This window comes from Phascolarctos cinereus, unplaced genomic scaffold (genome assembly GCF_003287225.1).
Source record: "Phascolarctos cinereus isolate Bilbo 61053 unplaced genomic scaffold, phaCin_HiC Scaffold_726;HRSCAF=1367, whole genome shotgun sequence".
Lineage (NCBI taxonomy): Eukaryota > Metazoa > Chordata > Mammalia > Diprotodontia > Phascolarctidae > Phascolarctos > Phascolarctos cinereus.
In genome coordinates, this window is record NW_027556098.1 from 131912798 (window position 1) to 131931191 (window position 18394).

At 38.7% G+C, this 18394-nt stretch overlaps 1 protein-coding gene across 2 annotated transcripts in view; it reads right to left on the reverse strand.

The window, feature by feature from the left end:
* The window catches only part of FAM168B (family with sequence similarity 168 member B), a 53602-nt gene extending 38163 nt beyond the window's left edge, over positions 1-15439 (reverse strand). For both annotated transcript variants that reach the window (XM_078146784.1, XM_020967153.2), the window contains exons 1-2: positions 15356-15439; positions 6212-6292 (exon numbers count right to left, since the gene is read on the reverse strand). In XM_078146784.1, coding sequence (XP_078002910.1) covers positions 6212-6281 — 70 coding nt within the window. In that variant the 5' untranslated portion in view covers positions 6282-6292; positions 15356-15439. The remainder of the gene's footprint in view (positions 1-6211; positions 6293-15355) is intronic.
* Between the last annotated feature and the right edge of the window lie 2955 nt (positions 15440-18394).

The window sequence follows — 18394 nt, forward strand, 5'->3', positions numbered from 1 at the left end:
GAGGAGGAACAGGGTCAAAAGAAAGAATAGAATAAATGGGAGGGCAGAATAGGATTAAGGGAAATAGAGTTAGTTTTTCACAACATGTCTACTATGGAAGTGTTTTGCATAACTGCACATGTACAGCCTATATTGAGTTGCTTGCCTTTTCAATGAGGGTGGGTGGGGAGGGAGGAAGAGAGAAAATTTGAAACCTAAAGTTTTAAAAACATATGTTTAAAAAAAAGTTTTCACATGCTACTGGGAAATAAGAAATACAGGAAATGGGGTACAGAAGTCTATCCTGCCCTACAGGAAAATAGAAGGGGAAGGGGATAAGAGAAGGGGGAGAGAAAGAAAAGAGGACAGACTAGGGGAAGGGATATTCAGAATGCATGCCATCTTGGGGTGGGGGGAGGGTGAGACAGGGGGAAAATTTGAAACTCAAAAACTTGTAGAAATGAATGTTGAAAACTACAAATAAATAAATTTATATTTTCAAACAAACAAATAAATAAATAAAGCCTGGCATTTATTTATATCATCACCATCATTCAACTGGATATGAGCTGAAAAATGGGAAGCTTGGATAACAAGGAGAATGGTGGAACTATTAACAGATGACAAAAATAAAATGGCTAAATAGTTCTGCCTTCTTTTATTCGTATTATGTCATCTGCCCCAACCAATAAGCCTATCACCTCTTTGTTTTCTTCTTGGCCCAAATATATTATGCAAAAGTCTCCCCCCCTTTTTTGAGGTCACCAGCAGTTTTTAGTCACTTCCATTCATTTAGGGTTTTAGCCTCCCTGAATCTGTTCTTTCTTGCTCATACCACTGTTCTGTACTTGTGCTTTTCATGTGCCCCATGTATAATTTTCATGTAGCCCCTGGTTTCTTAAAATGGCTCTCCCTTTAGTCTCTTGTCAAGATTTTATATAGTTGTAAAGATGAAATTTTATTTTTTAGACTCTCATCCTTTAAGTTATATTTCCTTTTAAAATCTCTAGCTGTAAGATCATATATATTTTTTCTCCCTACTTGTTGGAATCTGTTTCAGTAAAGTCTAGATACATATCCAAGTAAGTCTAACATTCCCTTCCTTGGCTATTATAAACTCTAAAGTAAGTCACTTTCCCCCCAAGGCACCTGTCAGTACTGCATCACTAACCCAATTCTTCTTGATCTCAATTAAATGTAAAATAACAGTTCCTTTCTTTGTCTTCTCTACCTTCTTGGAGATGGAAGATGCAATCACACAAGTTAATAATTTATCAGATGCTTTGCTTTTAGAAGAGTAAGATTTACAACAGGTCTACAGAGGAGTGAAGTCTTCCATTATTAAAATCTTGCCCCTGGTGCCAGTTTGATAATTTGAATTAAGCATCAATCACATTCTTTTGTGGTTAGGCAATTTATAATATAAACTTATACAATAACATTACTTCTGTTTATTTTATCCTCACTCAAATGCTTTCCAAAATCTCTGCACTTTTAGAATCATTTCATATAGGGGAAGCAGGGTGTTAACAGTGACAGGAAGAGCAAAAGGATTTGAGCTAAATTTCAACTCAGCTATTTACTAGATATATGATCTTTAGCAAATCACTTAAACTATCTTCATCTCAGTTTTCTCATCTGTAAAGTACGGATGATAATATTTATAAAAATCTACCTAATGAGGTTATTGTGAGGATGAAATGATACATAGACCACTTCCTAAATCATAAAGCATTCTATGAATTATCATCATCATCATCATCATCATCATTCAGTGCTTTTCCTCCTTCCCCTTCACAGAATTACAGCATTTCAGAGTTTAAAGGCACCTCAGGGCCATCTCATCCAACTCACACTTGAACAAGAACTGTCTCTACTGGTCATTCAGTCTTTACCTGGAACAGCAATTCAGGGAGAATCTACTACTGACCAACAAAGTCCATTCCACTTTGAGATAGCTATAACTATGTTTTCCCTCATAAAACAGTCTGAATTTGCCTCTTAGTCATACCCACCCATTGTTCCTCATTTTGCCCTACAGAACACCAATCCATCTTCTGCCAGTCCTTCAAATATTTATGTCCCCCTTCCTTAAGGCCTCTCTTCTAAAAACTAACAGTCCCTAATTTTAATCTTCATGTAGCATGAACTTGAGGCCTTTCAAGTTTACCAGTGTTTTTCCTAAAATGTGGTACTCACAACCAATCAAGTATTTATTAAATGCTTATATACATGCCAGACACAATTCTAAGTGTTGGAGACATAAAAAAAAAGTACAAACAATTCTTGCATGCAAGGGGTTTACAATCTATTAAGAAAAGGGCAGGGAGGAGGGGAGGGGGAGAACAAGAAGGTAGATGTGAGATAACCCTAAAAGGGAAGGCACTAGCACTAGCAACTCAGGGAACCAGGAAACTCCCACAGAAGATTTCTGATGGAAGCTTGGTATTCTCTATTACTGTTAAGCACAGTACTCATCAACAGTAATAGACAGCTTTGGAAGAGAGGTGGGCTTGGGGGGAATGCAGTGAGTTTTGTTTTGGGAATGCTGAGTTTGAGATGCCAAGGGGGCATATGGTTCAAAATGTCCACTACATAGCTGTTGATGTGGGAATGGAACCCAGGAGAGAGTCTCAGACTGGACATATGGATGTGAGGATCACCTAGATAGAAAATAACTGAACCCACGGGTGCCGATAAGATCAACAATTAAGAGAGTAAAGAAAGAAAAGACAAAAGATCTCCCGCCAAAGCCTTAGGGGACAACCACAGTTAGCACAGATGAAGATCCATCCAGCAAAGAAGACTGTGAAGAAGCAGTCAGATAGGCACAAAAACCAAGAGAATGTGGTGTACTAAAAACTCAAAAGAGAAAATATCTAGGAGGGGAAAACAGTCAACAGTGGCAAGTGCAACATTCCAGGAGTGGTCTCATCAGGGCAGATTACATTGGAATTATCATCTCCTTATAGCTCTCTTAATGCAGCCTAAGATTACATTCACTTTCTTGGCTGCAGTATTAGAATGCTGATTCATATTAAGCTAGGATAGTCTTTAGGCAAACTGTTATCTAGTCATGCCAACCCCATCTTATACTTGTGAGACTGATTTTTTTAAACCCAAATGTGTCTTTATCACTATTAAAACTTCATTTTATTAATTTTGCCCAACGTTCCAGCCTGCCAAGATCTTTCTGAATACTGGCTTTCATCTAGGGTGTTAGCTATTACCTCCTAGTTTTGTGTCATTTGCAAATGTGATAATCATATTATCCACAACTATATCCAAGTCAATGATAAAAACATTAAACAGGAAAAAACCAAGTATAGATCCTTGGGGCATTCTATTTAATATCTCCTTCCACGCTAACAATGAATCATTAATGGCTACTCTTTGTGGCCAGCCATTCAACCAGTTCTGAATCCATCTAATTGAGATATAGCAGAAACCCCTACTTATGGAGCCAGATCTGGTTCCAAGTACCAGCTGTGCTACTTTTTACACATTCTGCCTTAGATAAGTCCCTACACCTCTCTGCACATACCTCTGTTTCCTCATCTGCATCAGAAGCAGAGGAATGAGATGACCTTTGTAGTCCCTCAAACTCTAGATCTATGATCCTTTACTATCATCTATACCACTTCTATACATCTTCTCTATAAGAACAGCCTGAGATACTGTGAAATGTTTCATTAAAAATCTAGGTACACCATATCTATTCCTCAGACCTACAAATTTAGTAACTATGTCAAAAGAATAAAAAAATAAGGTTAACTTGGCACAACTTGTTCTTGAAGAAAGTATGCTGTTACATCTGTTTCTTTTAAACAAGGTATACCATTCCAATGCCAAAACCAATCATGAGGCCCATACCACCAAGTCTTAATAAGTTTAGATTTTATTTACCCCTCTGTATTAAGTTCAAGTTCATTTTGCTGTTATTAGCCGTATTTTGCATACTTGTATATATACCTATCTGAGAGTATAAAAGTACCATTCCAGAGTTATTTTTACTTAAGAATCATTAGGTACCACACCTCAACAACAGGTTTGTTTTGTTTTGGGCAATGGGGTTAAGTGACTTGCCCAGGGTCACACAGCTAGTAAGTGTTGTGTGTCTGAGGCCAAAATTGAACTCAGGTCCTCCTGAATCCAGGGCCAGTGCTCTATCCACTGCACCACCTAGCTGCCCCAACAATACAGTTTTTATGTTGCAAGATGTTCTCCATAGTATTTGATTTTATAAATATCTAAATGCTTTTCTCTCTCCTTCTCTAAATGCATTATAAAGTTGTCTTGAGTCAATATATCTCTGGCCAAATTCTATCTCTTCCCAAAATCCAACTGCACTGACATAGGTTTTGATCCAGGAATTCAACTTATAGTCTATGATACCATCTACATAATCAACAATTCATCTCCTAAAATTTCCTTCCCAAAGTCTTGATCACCAAGTTGAAAAGAGGAAATTATCCATACACATGAAGCCTGCATATTTTTCAGTTTCTCACTTACAAGTTCCAAGTTACTAGAGATGCACTCCAAAGCTCTACAATCATTCTTCTCTACATCATCAGAATTCATCAACTACCAGTTTGATAAGTTTTAACAGGGTTTCCATCACATCTTAGATATACTTTTCAGGAAGAGAGTGAATCTCCAAATTTTCTAAGTCAAATCTATAAACTATCATCTTCATACCTCTCAAAAAGGGGCCATGAACTATCATGATATATCTTTTCTCCATTTAGAGGAGAAAGATGATTCTTCCCACCTGCCAGTGCCTAAGAATCTTACTCAAGGACCCATACTCTTGTGACAGCACTTTCTCTGATTGTCCAGACTCACATTCAACAAAAAGAGCTTCACAGCTGTTGTCTAGCTCCTCTACAGAGGACACATAAATAGCAATGTGGAGGAGTCACACAAAGGATGAGGGAAGATAGATAAAGGTTAGAAACATATGCAAATACTTTAAGGCCCAACAGTATATGAGATGATATACTGTTACATCTGTTTCTTTTAAACAAGGTATACCATTCCAATGCCAAAACCAATCATGAGGCCCATACCACCAAGTCTTAATAAGTTTAGATTTTATTTACCCCTCTGTATTAAGTTCAAGTTCATTTTGCTGTTATTAGCCGTATTTTGCATACTTGTATATATACCTGAGAGTATAAAAGTACCATTCCAGAGTTATTTTTACTTAAGAATCATTAGGTAAGATTAAAGTACACATCTAAAATAAACAAATGATAATAACTTCCCAAAGAGGATTTGGGTATGGATGTAGTTTTATGTGCAAGAAAAATAATAAGGCCAAAGATCGTCAAGAAAATTTCTGGACTGTGTCAAGGGCAATTTTCTAAGTAATAAAGTACAAGATCATTTATGGCAAAAATGCTTCTTAATTTGGTCCTTACTAGTTATCAATAAACAACTGATGATCTAAAAGCTGTTGATCTATCTAAAGACAGATAAACATTAGTGAAAAGAACCACAACAGGATACCAATGATGGTCATATTTCCAAAGAAATTGAGCAATCAGTGAAACTGAGATTAAATCAACTTTAAAAAAGCAGAATTTAACAAACAGTGCACTAATAAAAAGGACCTGATGGAAAGAAAGTATAAGAAACAAGAAAAAATTTTTAAACTTAGATGGTTTTCACAAAATCACTTTTATAAGCATAGAAACAAACTCCAGTCCTTCTTAAAAACAGACGGAATAAAAAGAAAGTAAACTGGTTAAAGCAAAGCTTACAAAGAACTTAAAGGCAAACAGGAAAGCCATCAAATGTGGAAAATGGGCCAGATTACTGTGTATAAAGAATTAGTACAATAAAGTAGGGAGAAGATTGGGGAAAAAAAAAAAGCTAACGCAATAAATGAGAAACTATTTAAAAGCTCCCCACCCAAACCCTTCAATCTTAAAACAAAAGAAAGACTGAAGGAAAAAGGGCTGTTCTTTAAGTAGAGAAAATTGTTATCTAACCAATAAAGTTATTTGCTTCATTTATACCTCTTAACATTTCTAAGATTTGAGTTAATGTTGAGAAAATTTCAAATCCAGAGAATTTGTCCCTTTTTCTCTCCCTTGTAAATTATAATGAAAAAGACCAAGTTTGTAACACAGGCTTCACACTGCTAATCTACTTCACCTTCTAAAATCATCAATGAATCACATTTTCAAAATTTAATAATAAATACTACTTTGCAATGACTTACCTGGATAACCAATTCCTTTGGCATTTGCATAGGGAACCCCTGAAGATCCAGGGCTATAAACAGGATTCATGATTTCAAGAACTGAAAAGAAAATAAATTTTAGGTAAGCATTGGTTTCTCAGATTCTTCCACAGGCAAATTTCTGTAGAGTTCTCTAGGTAGTCTATAATAATTTAAAAATGGGCTATACTATGAAGGTCTTCAGTCACAATAGTGAACAAAGAAAATGGCCAGTTGTTCTGTTTACTAATTTAGGAAATAGACTGTAGCTTTGGTTTAGGAGAGACTTTTCTCATTTCCTAGGCTACAGAGAATAACCTGCCTGTCAAAACGGTACTTAATTAAGATGATTAAATAATAACGGCAACAAGAACTTGAAAGTAACACATTACCAATAACTCCACAGACAATTAGTAAAAACCATGGCCTAATCCACTCAGTATTTTGCTTCAGGGACATTCAGTGGAGGGCACAGTTATTCTATCTGAAGTCAATCTTCAAAGTTAATGATTATAGCTAACAATTACATAGCATTTTAAGGGTTTGCAAAGCAGTTTACGTGCAGTAACTCATTTAACCCTCAGAACCCACACTGTGAGAAAAGATATTACAGGTATTATGACCATTTTATAGATAAAACTAAAGCTCAAAGGAGTTGAATGATTGCCCATGGTCGCCCAGCTGTGAAGATGCATGACGGGGACCAGGTCTCTCCTGAGTGCAAAGTTCTTTCCAATACATTATCAGTACATGTCAACTACATTATGCAATATTCTATGAACTGGGTACATCTAACCAGCAGTAATAATAATCTTAATGATGATATTCAGGCTCTGTCTAGCCCCAAATTCTTTCCTGAATGCCAGTCCCATATTTTCCAATACACCTTAGATATTTTCAGCCAAATATCCGCCAAGTACCTCCAACATATCATAAAACTAAATTTCTCCTAATAGCTCTGTGGAAGGCCATCTGATGGATTTGACAAAATTTTAAAAACTGTTAAATGATAGGGATGTGGAGAATGACCTATTATGTTACACAATGACCACAATAATATAATGTGGGGAAAATGAAAGATTTCAGAATTCTATCAGTGCAATAATCAATAGCGACTGATATTTAATTATGCCTTGCACCTCTTCCATGGGTAACACATTTTCAGATGCCACTAATATGTCAAAAAAAAAATTTTTTTTGCTTAATTGTTCTTTGTTACAAGAGATGGACGGACGGAGGGAAGGAGGGAGAGAGGAAGGAAGGAAGGGAAAGAATGATGTGCCAGGCCTCGTGCTTAGCTTTTTACAAATATTATCTCATTTGATCTGTACAACATGCCTGGGAGGTAAATGCTATTATTATTCTTCCCATTTTACAGTTGAGGAAACTGAGACAGACAGAGGTTAAATAGCATTCCCAGAGCCATAGCTATTGTGTCTGAAGCCTATTTTGAATTCAGGTCTTCCTGACTGCAGGCCCAAGCCTCTATCCACTGTACCACCTAGTTGCATGAGGAAGCATGGGAAGTGATTGTGAAGTTTGAAAAAGACATCAATAAAACTTTTTTTTTTAGAAGAGAAGACTGCTTTGACAGTAACAATGAAGTCATACCAAGGAAAGCCTAGTTCAATAATTCAGCTATGACCAAGGCCTAAAGTAGGAAGAACAACAATTTAAAAAATAAAAAAGGTTGATTTGTTTAATCCATTTTCTTCCCTTATAGGCCATCCAAGAGGTTTCCCAACTCCTTAATTCACACAATTCTTTGGCCCTTCAAAGGTCTATTTACAATTTGTATGCACTGTCCGTAAGCTATTATTTTTTGTTGTTGTTCAGCTGTTTCAGTCATGTCCAACTCTTTATGACCCCATTTGGAGTTTTTCTTGGCAAAGATAATGGAGCGGTTTACCATTTCCTTCTCCAGCTCATTTTACAGATGAGGAACTGAAGCAAACAGGGTTGAACGACTTGCCCACAGCCACACAGCTAGTAAATTTATAAGGCCAGATTTTAACTCAGGAAAATCAGTCTTCTTGAATCCACGCTTGGCATTCTATCCACTGAAACATCTAGCTGCCCAAAAACTATTTATATCTTCTAATTATTTCTTGTACTTCTTGTCCATTCTCCAGATAGAAAAAAACTTCTTGACGGCAAACTATTTTTATCCTATTTCTAGTAAATAAAACTGGATAGAGTAAAATGATGCAAGTTTTTAAAGAGGCTTTTGAAAGTCAGGCAGAAGAATTTATGTAGTGTAGAGATCAGGGTCACTGAAGGCTTTTGAGAAGAATGTTAGAAAGACAGATTATTTTCAGCAGTCTGTTTCCAGATAATTGGAGAGAGATGACCCTAAAATCAAGGAAGCTAAGATGATATAGGAGTATCATTATAAAGTATATTATAAAGGATTCAGCTAATAAAAAACTTACCGAGAGTAACTTAGGAGAGAAATGGAAAAAAAAAAATCAGACTCAAAGACAAGACCTGAAAATTAGGAAGAGATCACATTTGGAAAATTTTAAGGTGGAAACTTCTTAAAAGGGTTTTTATTGTACTCAGACATGTTAAATATAGCCTCAAATGAATGGCTAAGTAAAATATAATGAGTAATAGAGCTGTATAATTGCCCCCAACCAAGCAAATTAGTATTACATGCCCAGGGCTTTAAAGAAATGAGGCAGAAAGCCAGTAAGAATTTCCATTAGGTGATCTCCTAACCTCTTCAGCCCTTCCCTTCATACGGAGTAAATCTCTTTAAAGTACATCTTTATTTTATTTTCAGATCCTTCCCATTTACTTTCTAATACTTTTTCATGGAAATATGTGTTTAAAAGTAAACTCTAGAGACTGGACCACAAATACGCATTTATTTTACAATCTCTCAGTAATACAAGGAAAATAATAGGAAGGAGAAGGCAGTACCATTAGTTAGCATAGAAATGCTTTTCCCTCCCTAAAAAGCGAAAAATTTGAACACTTGGAGGGGTATGACCCCACTGTCAATCCTGTTATACTAAGTATTAAAATAAGAAGTACCATACTTTTCTCTCTCATCATAGAACAGAGATGAATAAAATAATTGCAGTTTTTGTTTGTTTTCAGTCCTCAAAATAGCTAAGCTCTGAAAATCGACTAAAAACTCAAACCTAGCACACTTCTGCACATCTCATGAAAAAGTACATCGTTAATAGTTATGATTCCAACAGTTGAGTTGAGTCCAAATGGTTAACCAAAATGTACAATTAACCTGTGCCAATAAAATAACTATAAATTTCTAAATCTAACCAGTACTGAAGGGACTTAGACTCAAAACTGAATTCTATTGTATGTGTATGTACAAGTGTGTATGAGCAAGCGTGTGTGCATGTTAACAGAATTATTGAATACTTTCTTCATTTTTGTTGTTCAGTCGTTTCAGTTGTGTCTTGACTCTTCCTGACCCCATTTTGGGCTTTTCTTGGCATCAATACTAAAATGGTTTGCCATTGCCTTCCCCAGCTCATTTTATAGATGAGGAACTGAGGCAAACAGGGTTAAGTGACTTGCCCAGAGTCAAACAGCTAGGAAGTGTCTCAGGCCAGATTTGAACTCAGGAAGATGAGTCTTCCTGACTTCGGGCCAGGTGCTCTTATCTACCATGCCACCCAGCTGCCTTACTTTCTTCTCCATACCCATCTTCAATTCTTTGTGGACATTAGGCTCCAGTCATTACATGCAAATGATATAGGGCTAAGTTAAGAGGTTATGCCTGGTTCTTTGGGAACTGATTATTCAAAACTCAATATAGGCCTTAGCTGTATAAATTTGAAAGCCAGGGTTCTTACAAAGGACTAGGCCCTAAAATGAACAAAGTTTTTCCAATACCCTATAGCAGTGGCATCAAATTCACTAAGCTATACAGAAGGATTCCTGTGGGCTACTTAGTTTTAAAATGTTTTATGTTTTATTTTTATTTATTTTGTTAAATCTTTCCCAATTTCATTTTAATCTGGTTTGGGCTACACTTAGGAGTGCTGGAGGTTGAGTTTTTCCACACCTCTGCCCTATAGAATCTGGGAGTTAATTAAAGTACCATGTTGAGATGGGAAATAACATCTTTCCACTCAAAAGCTCAAACCCCCAGATATCATCCTCTTTATGGCTTTCCAGTAGTCTATCTTTCTAACTCCTTTCCTGTAGCCTTGAAACTGTCAAGAGTTTCTAGCATTTTTTTTAACCTAGACCTGTTATTTACCCTATGCAGGGAAATCCTGATGGAGAAACTTCCTCCCTTCCATCAATGCAGCTTGGCAACTCATCTGTAATTTAGTCACCTGGAACTTAAGAGATTAAGAACTTGACCATGGGCACACAGCTAGTATACATCAGAAGCAGCACTTGAACCCAGTCTTCCTGACTCTGCATCATAACTTTTTAAAGGCTTTTAGTTCACAAATAATTAAGTCATAACAGTTATACTAGTATTCTGGCATATGTTTTATATTTGAGAAATTCTGCATTTTTAAAAAAATGTGCTCATCTATTAAAAAGGAGACAATGGTTAAAAAAAAACCCTTCAACTAAAAATGCAAGCTGCCATGACTAAAAATATTATTTTAAACATATAATTATCCCATCAGTACTAATCAGATGCAAAGGCCAGCTACTTGCTTACATTTTGAATTACTTGCTTAATCACATAGTACTGCATAAATTTTTGTTAACTTTAAGAATTTGTGATCACCTTTATAGAATGGCTCTATTAAAAAAAACAATTATGTTCAAAAAGGTTCAAATTGCTGGTATTTCTCAAATCTGAAGTTTTTGCTTTGAACCTTAAGATACCCCAACTGGAAGCGATGGTCTATCAGAAACAGTATCAACCACGTTATCAAGAGTCAAAATGAATTTCACTTTAATCATATATCTGAGAAAACCTAATAATTTGACATTCTTTGGCAAGTCTGACTAAGTAAGCTACTATGTTCCTGCCAGGTACATAAAGGCATAAATGCATAAGATCCTCCAAAAGCTCTACATTCATTCACAAGGATTGTTACCTATCAAGAGAGTAAGTAGATACAGTTAATCAAAAGATATAGATTAAGGCTGAAGCACCAACATAGGAAATCAGAGTGTAAGAATATTATAGAATCAGACTACCTTAGACATTAAATGATTGGATCTCTATTTTATGGATGATAAAACCATGTATATCAAAAAAAGTTAAGTGAGTTACTCAGGATCACACAATTTGCTAATGGAAGAAATGAGACTAAAATGTCTCACTGATTTAGATTATAGGACAGGATGGAACCTCATAAGTCATCTAGTTCAACACCTGTATTTTATAGATGAGAAAACTAGGATTCAAAGAGTTTGAATGACTTGACTACCTGAGGTAAGCACATAGGATAAACTTCATAAGTAAGATTTGAACTCACGACCTGACTCCAGATCCAGGGCTTTTCCCATTCTTGATGTGGTTACTATCCTACAGCTGATCATATCAAGAAAAGTTTTCTTTTACAAGAGTGAAGAATGATGAGATTTCAAACTATGTAATATCAAGATAGCAAGTGACTGTAATGAAATGCATCTTAAGCTACATCACATTTACTACATGGATGGAAACATGAGTAAGTAAAACTTTCTGAAAATCTGATTCAAACCAAAATATTAAAGTGAAGTAAAATTAAAGTAATAATAGAACAAAAATGGCAAATATCCTTATATAGCTATTAGGGCTTATGAAGGAGTCAAATTAATGGTTTTGTGCATATTACTTCAACAGTATCTCGATACAAACATTGCAAAACAGTCACTTGTATATAAGGCAACATGGTGTAATGGACAAAGAGTTGGAGTCATAGTCAGGAAGACCTTAGTCAAATTCTGCCTCTAACATACTCTATGAACCCTGTATAGGTCACTTAACATCTCAGTGCCCTCAGCAACTCAGTTCAACAGTATCTAAAAATACAAACACAGCCAACAAATCACATATAAGGCAGCATGGTATAATGAAGAAAGAGCTGGAGTCAGTCAGGATGACCTGAGGTAGAGTCCTGCCCTGATATACTCTATATGACCCCATGATAGTCACTTAACCTTTCAGTGCCCTCAAAAACTCTTAACATTGTAACTTGCAGAAGTACCTGGAAACTGGATTGGTAGAGGGAATCTCTTTTATGTACCAATGAAATCAAAGACCTGATGGAAAAACAACAACAAATACCTCTCTGGGAAAACCACCTCCTAAAAAGCATAGGAGTTTTTTGTTTGTTTAGTTGAATTTCCACATATATAAGCTCCAAAGTAGCTACTCTATGAAAAATACATAAAGGGCTCAAGACATTTCCTTGAGGAGAAAAGTTCCCTGTTTAGCCACTACTGACTAGATGTGTGATCACCATGCTTTTCTCATATATAAAATAAGGGGATTCAAATAGATAATCTCTAAATGAGGGATTCTTATCCCTTTTGACGGGCCAAGTGAAACTTACAGACCTCTTCCTAGAGTAATGATTTTAAAAGTATAAAATAAAATACCTTAGATGACAAAGGAAATCATTTATATTGAAATGCAGTTATCAATTTTTAAAAAAAACAAGTTCAGAGCTCCTCCTTATTCAACCAATCTTTAACGTTATATGTATTTGATACATGTTATGTGTGTGATATGTGTCATAAACAAAAAATTATATTCCCCCAATAATCTTCTTTTTGCTATAAGAAATCTGTTTATTATTGCTAAACAAAATAGTGTTGACCTAAACTTAAATCCTGGATGAGAAGTTAAAAGGAATCTGGCTTGGAAAATGGAGTATCTTAAACAGGATCAAGTTGAGGGCTGTTTCAGAAAATGAGAAACACTTAAAAGACCATTATTTTCAAAGAATTTTGTGTTCATTGCTTTTCACATCATTCTTCCTTAATTTTCATATGAGCTTTCCTTTATGCTGAACGTGAAGGCAACTCATAAAAATGCATCTATGCCTGACCTTAAGCATCTGTAGGTTTGCTGTAGGTTATTAGCCTGGGGAAACATCTTAAAGTTAGTATATAAAAATTAACCTAGCCTGTGCTCCAAATTTTCTCTTCTGAACCAAAACAAATATCTCCTTTATCTATTACCTTTTCAAAGCCAGAGGTACAAATGCCTTTTGCAGTTACTACTCTGAAAAGGCGAACATTTGTTTTCTAAGCAGGGAAACTGACTTTATCAAAATATTTCATTACAAAGGTTATATTCAAAAGGACTCAAAAATCAAGAAAAATACTGCCCACAACTATTCATTTTCCAAAATACTAAAAAAAATTGCGGCTTTGTATTATGTGATCTAAGAATTTTTTTAAAAAAACTCTTAAAATGCCTATCATATTGAATTTTGCACTGCACTTACACATAAACCATCCTTGTCATGAGCATCTCTGGAGCACAGTATTTGCAACCATTCCCTCATCTATTTTTCAACTTCCCACAGTGCCTAGAGTTCTTCTGTGCCAGAAAAAATTAGCCATCCCAAACTTACTACCAACTTACTTATAAACAGATCTAATTTTCCAGATGAATGCTGTTCCTAATCAATAGGGAACTTTTAAATTTCCCCTCCCCACTAAAATTTATGTCCTTTTCCGTTGAAAACATTCTCCTCTAAAATACTTGTTGCCTACCTGCCTCCTTCCTACCTACCGAGTCTGCCTTTAACAGCCCACACATACATAATCTCTGCAACTATCTGATCTTCCCCACACAAATTTAAGAACAGAACGTGAAATAAATTCAACACATACTCTCTTAATAATAATACATTCCTTAGATGTATAATCAAAACAAGACCTTTGAAATGTAAATTTTTTTTCTACCAGAAATGATTTGCTCTGAAATATTTTCCCAAATCGCTCGGATGCCTAAATGTCCCCTAAGGGGAAGAATTCCCACTGATGAGCATAAAAAGTCGTTAAACTAAAGGTAAAGCTTTAGTTCCAAGTCTTTATTTAATAACATTTATCAGAGAAAAGTGAAACCCTGAAAGGCCTTGTCCTTCCCCGGGGCGACCCGTACTCTGGGACAAGTAAACAGGCACTGGAACAACCTTTGAAGCTGGGTCTCCCCTTTTGGTTGTTCCCAGAGCTTTCCCACCTTGGGGGGTGGGGGGGACAAGAAACACAAAGTCCCAAACTTCGGGCCCGCACGGTGCAGGGGAAGTTCACCTGGTTTCTCCTGCCAGTCTCCCCTCCTCCCGGCCCCAAGCAAAGAATCCAGGTGCATCTCCCAATACATCCAAAGGTTTGCAGCCCAGCATCTCTACCATGGGGTCTCAGTTGCCATTAAGATCGTGGCAGGAAGAGGCAAAGCACGGCGGTGTTTGGCTGGGGGTGGTGGGGGGGGAGATAAGCTAGGTGCGCCCATTCCCTTCCCGAACTAATCCCCTAGACGTGTTCAACACAACAAAGAGAAAATTTAAATCGCACTACCTGCATTGCATCAGCCAAAATCTCATTCGGGGCTTGAAGGAAGGGGGAGAAGAGTCGTGGAAGAAATCGAATCGAATCGAATCCATCCCCTGCACACCGCTGCTTCCTCCCTCCCCTACCTCCAACCCTCCTCCCCTGCAGATTCCGGAGAGAACGCACCCCCTGTCAGAACACATTGGTACCCCCGCACACATGCACCCATATCCACTGCTTTCAGAGGGTGGAGACGTCTCTGACACTCAACACCTGCTCTCCTAAAGACTGGTCTTCCACCGTCTACCCCACCCCCCAAAAAAATTCCTCCCCCAAAGCCCCCCCTTGCACACCTCAGCACCGCTCCCCTCCCGACAGCGGATGGGCTTTCAGCCTCTCCCCCCCCCACCCCGACTGTGAAGGCACCGACAGAAACAGGGCCTTCGCCTCCTCCCCCGACAGCGATGGGGACGAGGCCTTCACTCACCCCGACCAGCCCTCTCTGGAGACACGGACGGAAAGGTGGCCGGCCCGAACCTAAAAGAATAAAGGCCGCAGGGGAGGAGCCGCGCCGCGGTTCAGGACGCCGCCCCCCTCCGGGTGTCCCGGGCCCTCCCGGCGCCAGGCCGCAAGCGGCATCCCTGGCCGGCCCCGTTATCCCGCGGGCGGCATCCCCGGCCGGCCCCTCCCCCGAGCTCCCTCACTCACCGAGCCGCGACGACGGTGGCGGGCGGGCTTGCTTGCTCGGGCGGCGGCTGCAGGGGCTCTCCCTGCCTCGGTCCCCCGGCAGCAGCCTCGGCGGCGGCGCGGGCTCGGGCGGCGGCGGCGGCGGCGGCGGCGGGGGTTCGGCCTCGGTTTTCGGACGGCGCTGAACGCTGAGGGCGGGGAGGCCCCGGAGAAGAGATGCGGCCGCCGCCGCCGCCGCCGGCGATGTTCCGGGCTCGGGGTGCTGATGCTGGGTTCCCGGGGCTCGTCGTCGTCGTCGCGGCCGGCGCCTTCCCAGAAGCTGCTGGGGCTGCCCGGGCTGCGCGGCGATCCCTCCTTCCCGCTGTCCCTCTGTCTGTCTGCCTCTCCCCCTCGCTCAATCGCTCCCCTCCCGAATCTGCGCAGCAACCGGACACCGTCCCAACCTCACTTCCGCCTGAGGTGGGAGGGGGAGAGAGGGAGAGAAAAGGGGCGGGGCGGAGGGAGAAGAGAGTGACTCTGCTCGCGCCAGACACCGCCCCCTCCCCAGGCACGTGACCGAGGGCGCCCTACCTCCTGGGGCCCCGGCCGAACTTCCCTGGCAGCTCTTAGCCCGAGCTCCCCCGCTGTGACCTGGAGAGGGAGACCGTTGGCACTGCAGTGTTTCTCTCTGCCTGTTGTCAGTGTGTGTGTGTGTGTGTGTGTGTGTGTGTGTGTGTGTGTGTGTGTGTGTGTGTGTGTGTGTGTGTGTGTGTGTGTGTGTGTGTGTGTGTGTGTGTGTGTGTGTGTGTGTGTGTGTGTGTGATCCACAGCCACTTAGAAAGTGCTGGGCTTTAGATGGGGAGTAGGCGGAGTGCAATGAAGTAGAACGCTATTCCAGTTCTCTTTTTCGGGGCTTTGATTTTGTTCCCCTCTCTCTGGGCAGAACAAATTGTCTTCACAGATCCAATTGTCCCTGCCATCTTATTTATCCCTTCTCTCCTCCACTTGCCCCATCCTTTCCCATGTCCTTCTTTTCCTCTGTGTAGGCCCCTTTTACCATTCCATTTACTATTCCATTTACCATACCATTACCTCTTGCTCTCCGTTTCTCTCTCCTCCTCCTTCCTGGTATAGTACTTCTCGGTATTCTACCCCCTACCTATCCGTTCCCTCTTAACAGATCTTCCGTACACTAATCAAGAAGCATTTCTTAAGTACTCTGTGCCAGGCCACTGGGTTCCAGGTGGAATTGGGTCCCACCTCTTACACTTTCGAGATTTATGGCAAATCATCTGACTCTTTTGAGCCTCAGTTTCCTCCTCTGTAAAATGGGGGTGATATTACCTGTAGTTCCTATCTCACAGGCTTGTGAGGCTCGAATTAACACGATTGCAAAAGGGTTTGCACACATTTAATCTATATAAACGTCAAGGCATGTGTTTATTTTCTTTTTAAGATTTGTTTTTATTAAATGCTTTATTACACCAATACAACTAAGTAATCTTGCTTAATCACTTTCACATTTTAAAATAATTGATTGATTTCAAATAAAAATATTTCAAGTTTTCCAGTCATTCCCTCTAAGTCCCAGTCAAGATTCTTTTCTCATTCACTTTTCCTCTTATATGGTGGTACAGTAGATAGTGTGTACATCATTCTTTTGGATCTGGTTTTTCCGCTATATATTAGTTCACATGTTTCTTTGTATTCCTCATACATGCCTGTTTTAATTGCATTATAATATACCATCACAGTAATGTAGTATAATTTATTTTAAAATTACCCTATTATTGTGCATTTTAGTCCTTTGCAATTGCATATCATATTGTTGAAAAAAATTAGATCATAAGACTTTTTTTGTTTTTTTATAACACTTTCAGGATATATTCCTCAAAATGGAATTATTGGGTTAAAGGTTATTTTTTTTTTAAATTTATGCTGCCTCCTATTCTCTTCCTCTGCAGCAAAATTCCAAGTTTGCAATTCTGTCTACTAAGCTTCAATCTTTTTTGCCAGATCTTTATTCATATTATGTGCACTAACTGTGGGTATACTCTAAAGCCCTGTCCTGAGCCTTCTCTTTTCCCTCTTCATTTTTTCACTCCATAATCTCATCAGCTCCTATGAGTTCAATTGCCGTCTCTATCTAGATGATTCCCAGATCCATATATCCAGCCAGTCTGTCTCCTGAACTCCAGGACTGATTACCATGCGCCTAGAGAACATTTCAAATTGGATGATACAAAAACATCTCAAAATCAACATATCCAAAATAGAACTTACATATTCCCAGTAAAACCCACCTCCTTTTTCCTAACCTTCTTATTACCATCATTCCAGTTGCCCAAATTCACAACCTCAGCAAAATCCGTGACTCTATACTCTTGCTCTTGGTTTAGAGTCAGAGGACCTTGGTTCAAATATTGGCTTGGCCACTAACCAGTGGTATGTTGCTCCTTGCAGTTGTATGTTGCTCCTTGCATATAGCACATCATTTACCTTCTCTGGGCTTTTGTACTGACTGTCCTGAATGCCTGGAATGCACCTTTCCTACACTCCTTAGGATGTATGGCCTCTTTAAGATTCAGCTCAGATACTGATTCCTGCAAGAGAAGATCTTGTCTGGTCTCAATAACACCTCCCATCTTATTCTGTATCTTACTCTGCTCCATCTACTCTGTATAAAACTTGTATGTACCAATTTACATACATGCTGTTTCTTCTATTAGAAAGTAAGCTCTTCAAGAAATAGTTTACCTATCAGATTTATGGAAAACAGAAGAATTCATGACCAAACAAGAGATAGAACATTATGAAAAGCAGAATGGATAACTTTGATTACATTAAATTGAAAAGTTTTTTCACAAAGCCAATGTAACTAAGATTAGAAGGAAGGTAGAAAATTGGGGAAGAATTTTTACAACCAGTCTCTCTGATAAAGGCCTCATTTCTAAAATATATAGAGAATTAAGTAAAATTTATAAGAATACAAGTCATTCCCCAATTGATAAATGGTCAAAGGATATGAACAGGCAGTTCTCAGATGAAGAAATTAAAGCCATCTATAGTCATATGAAAAAA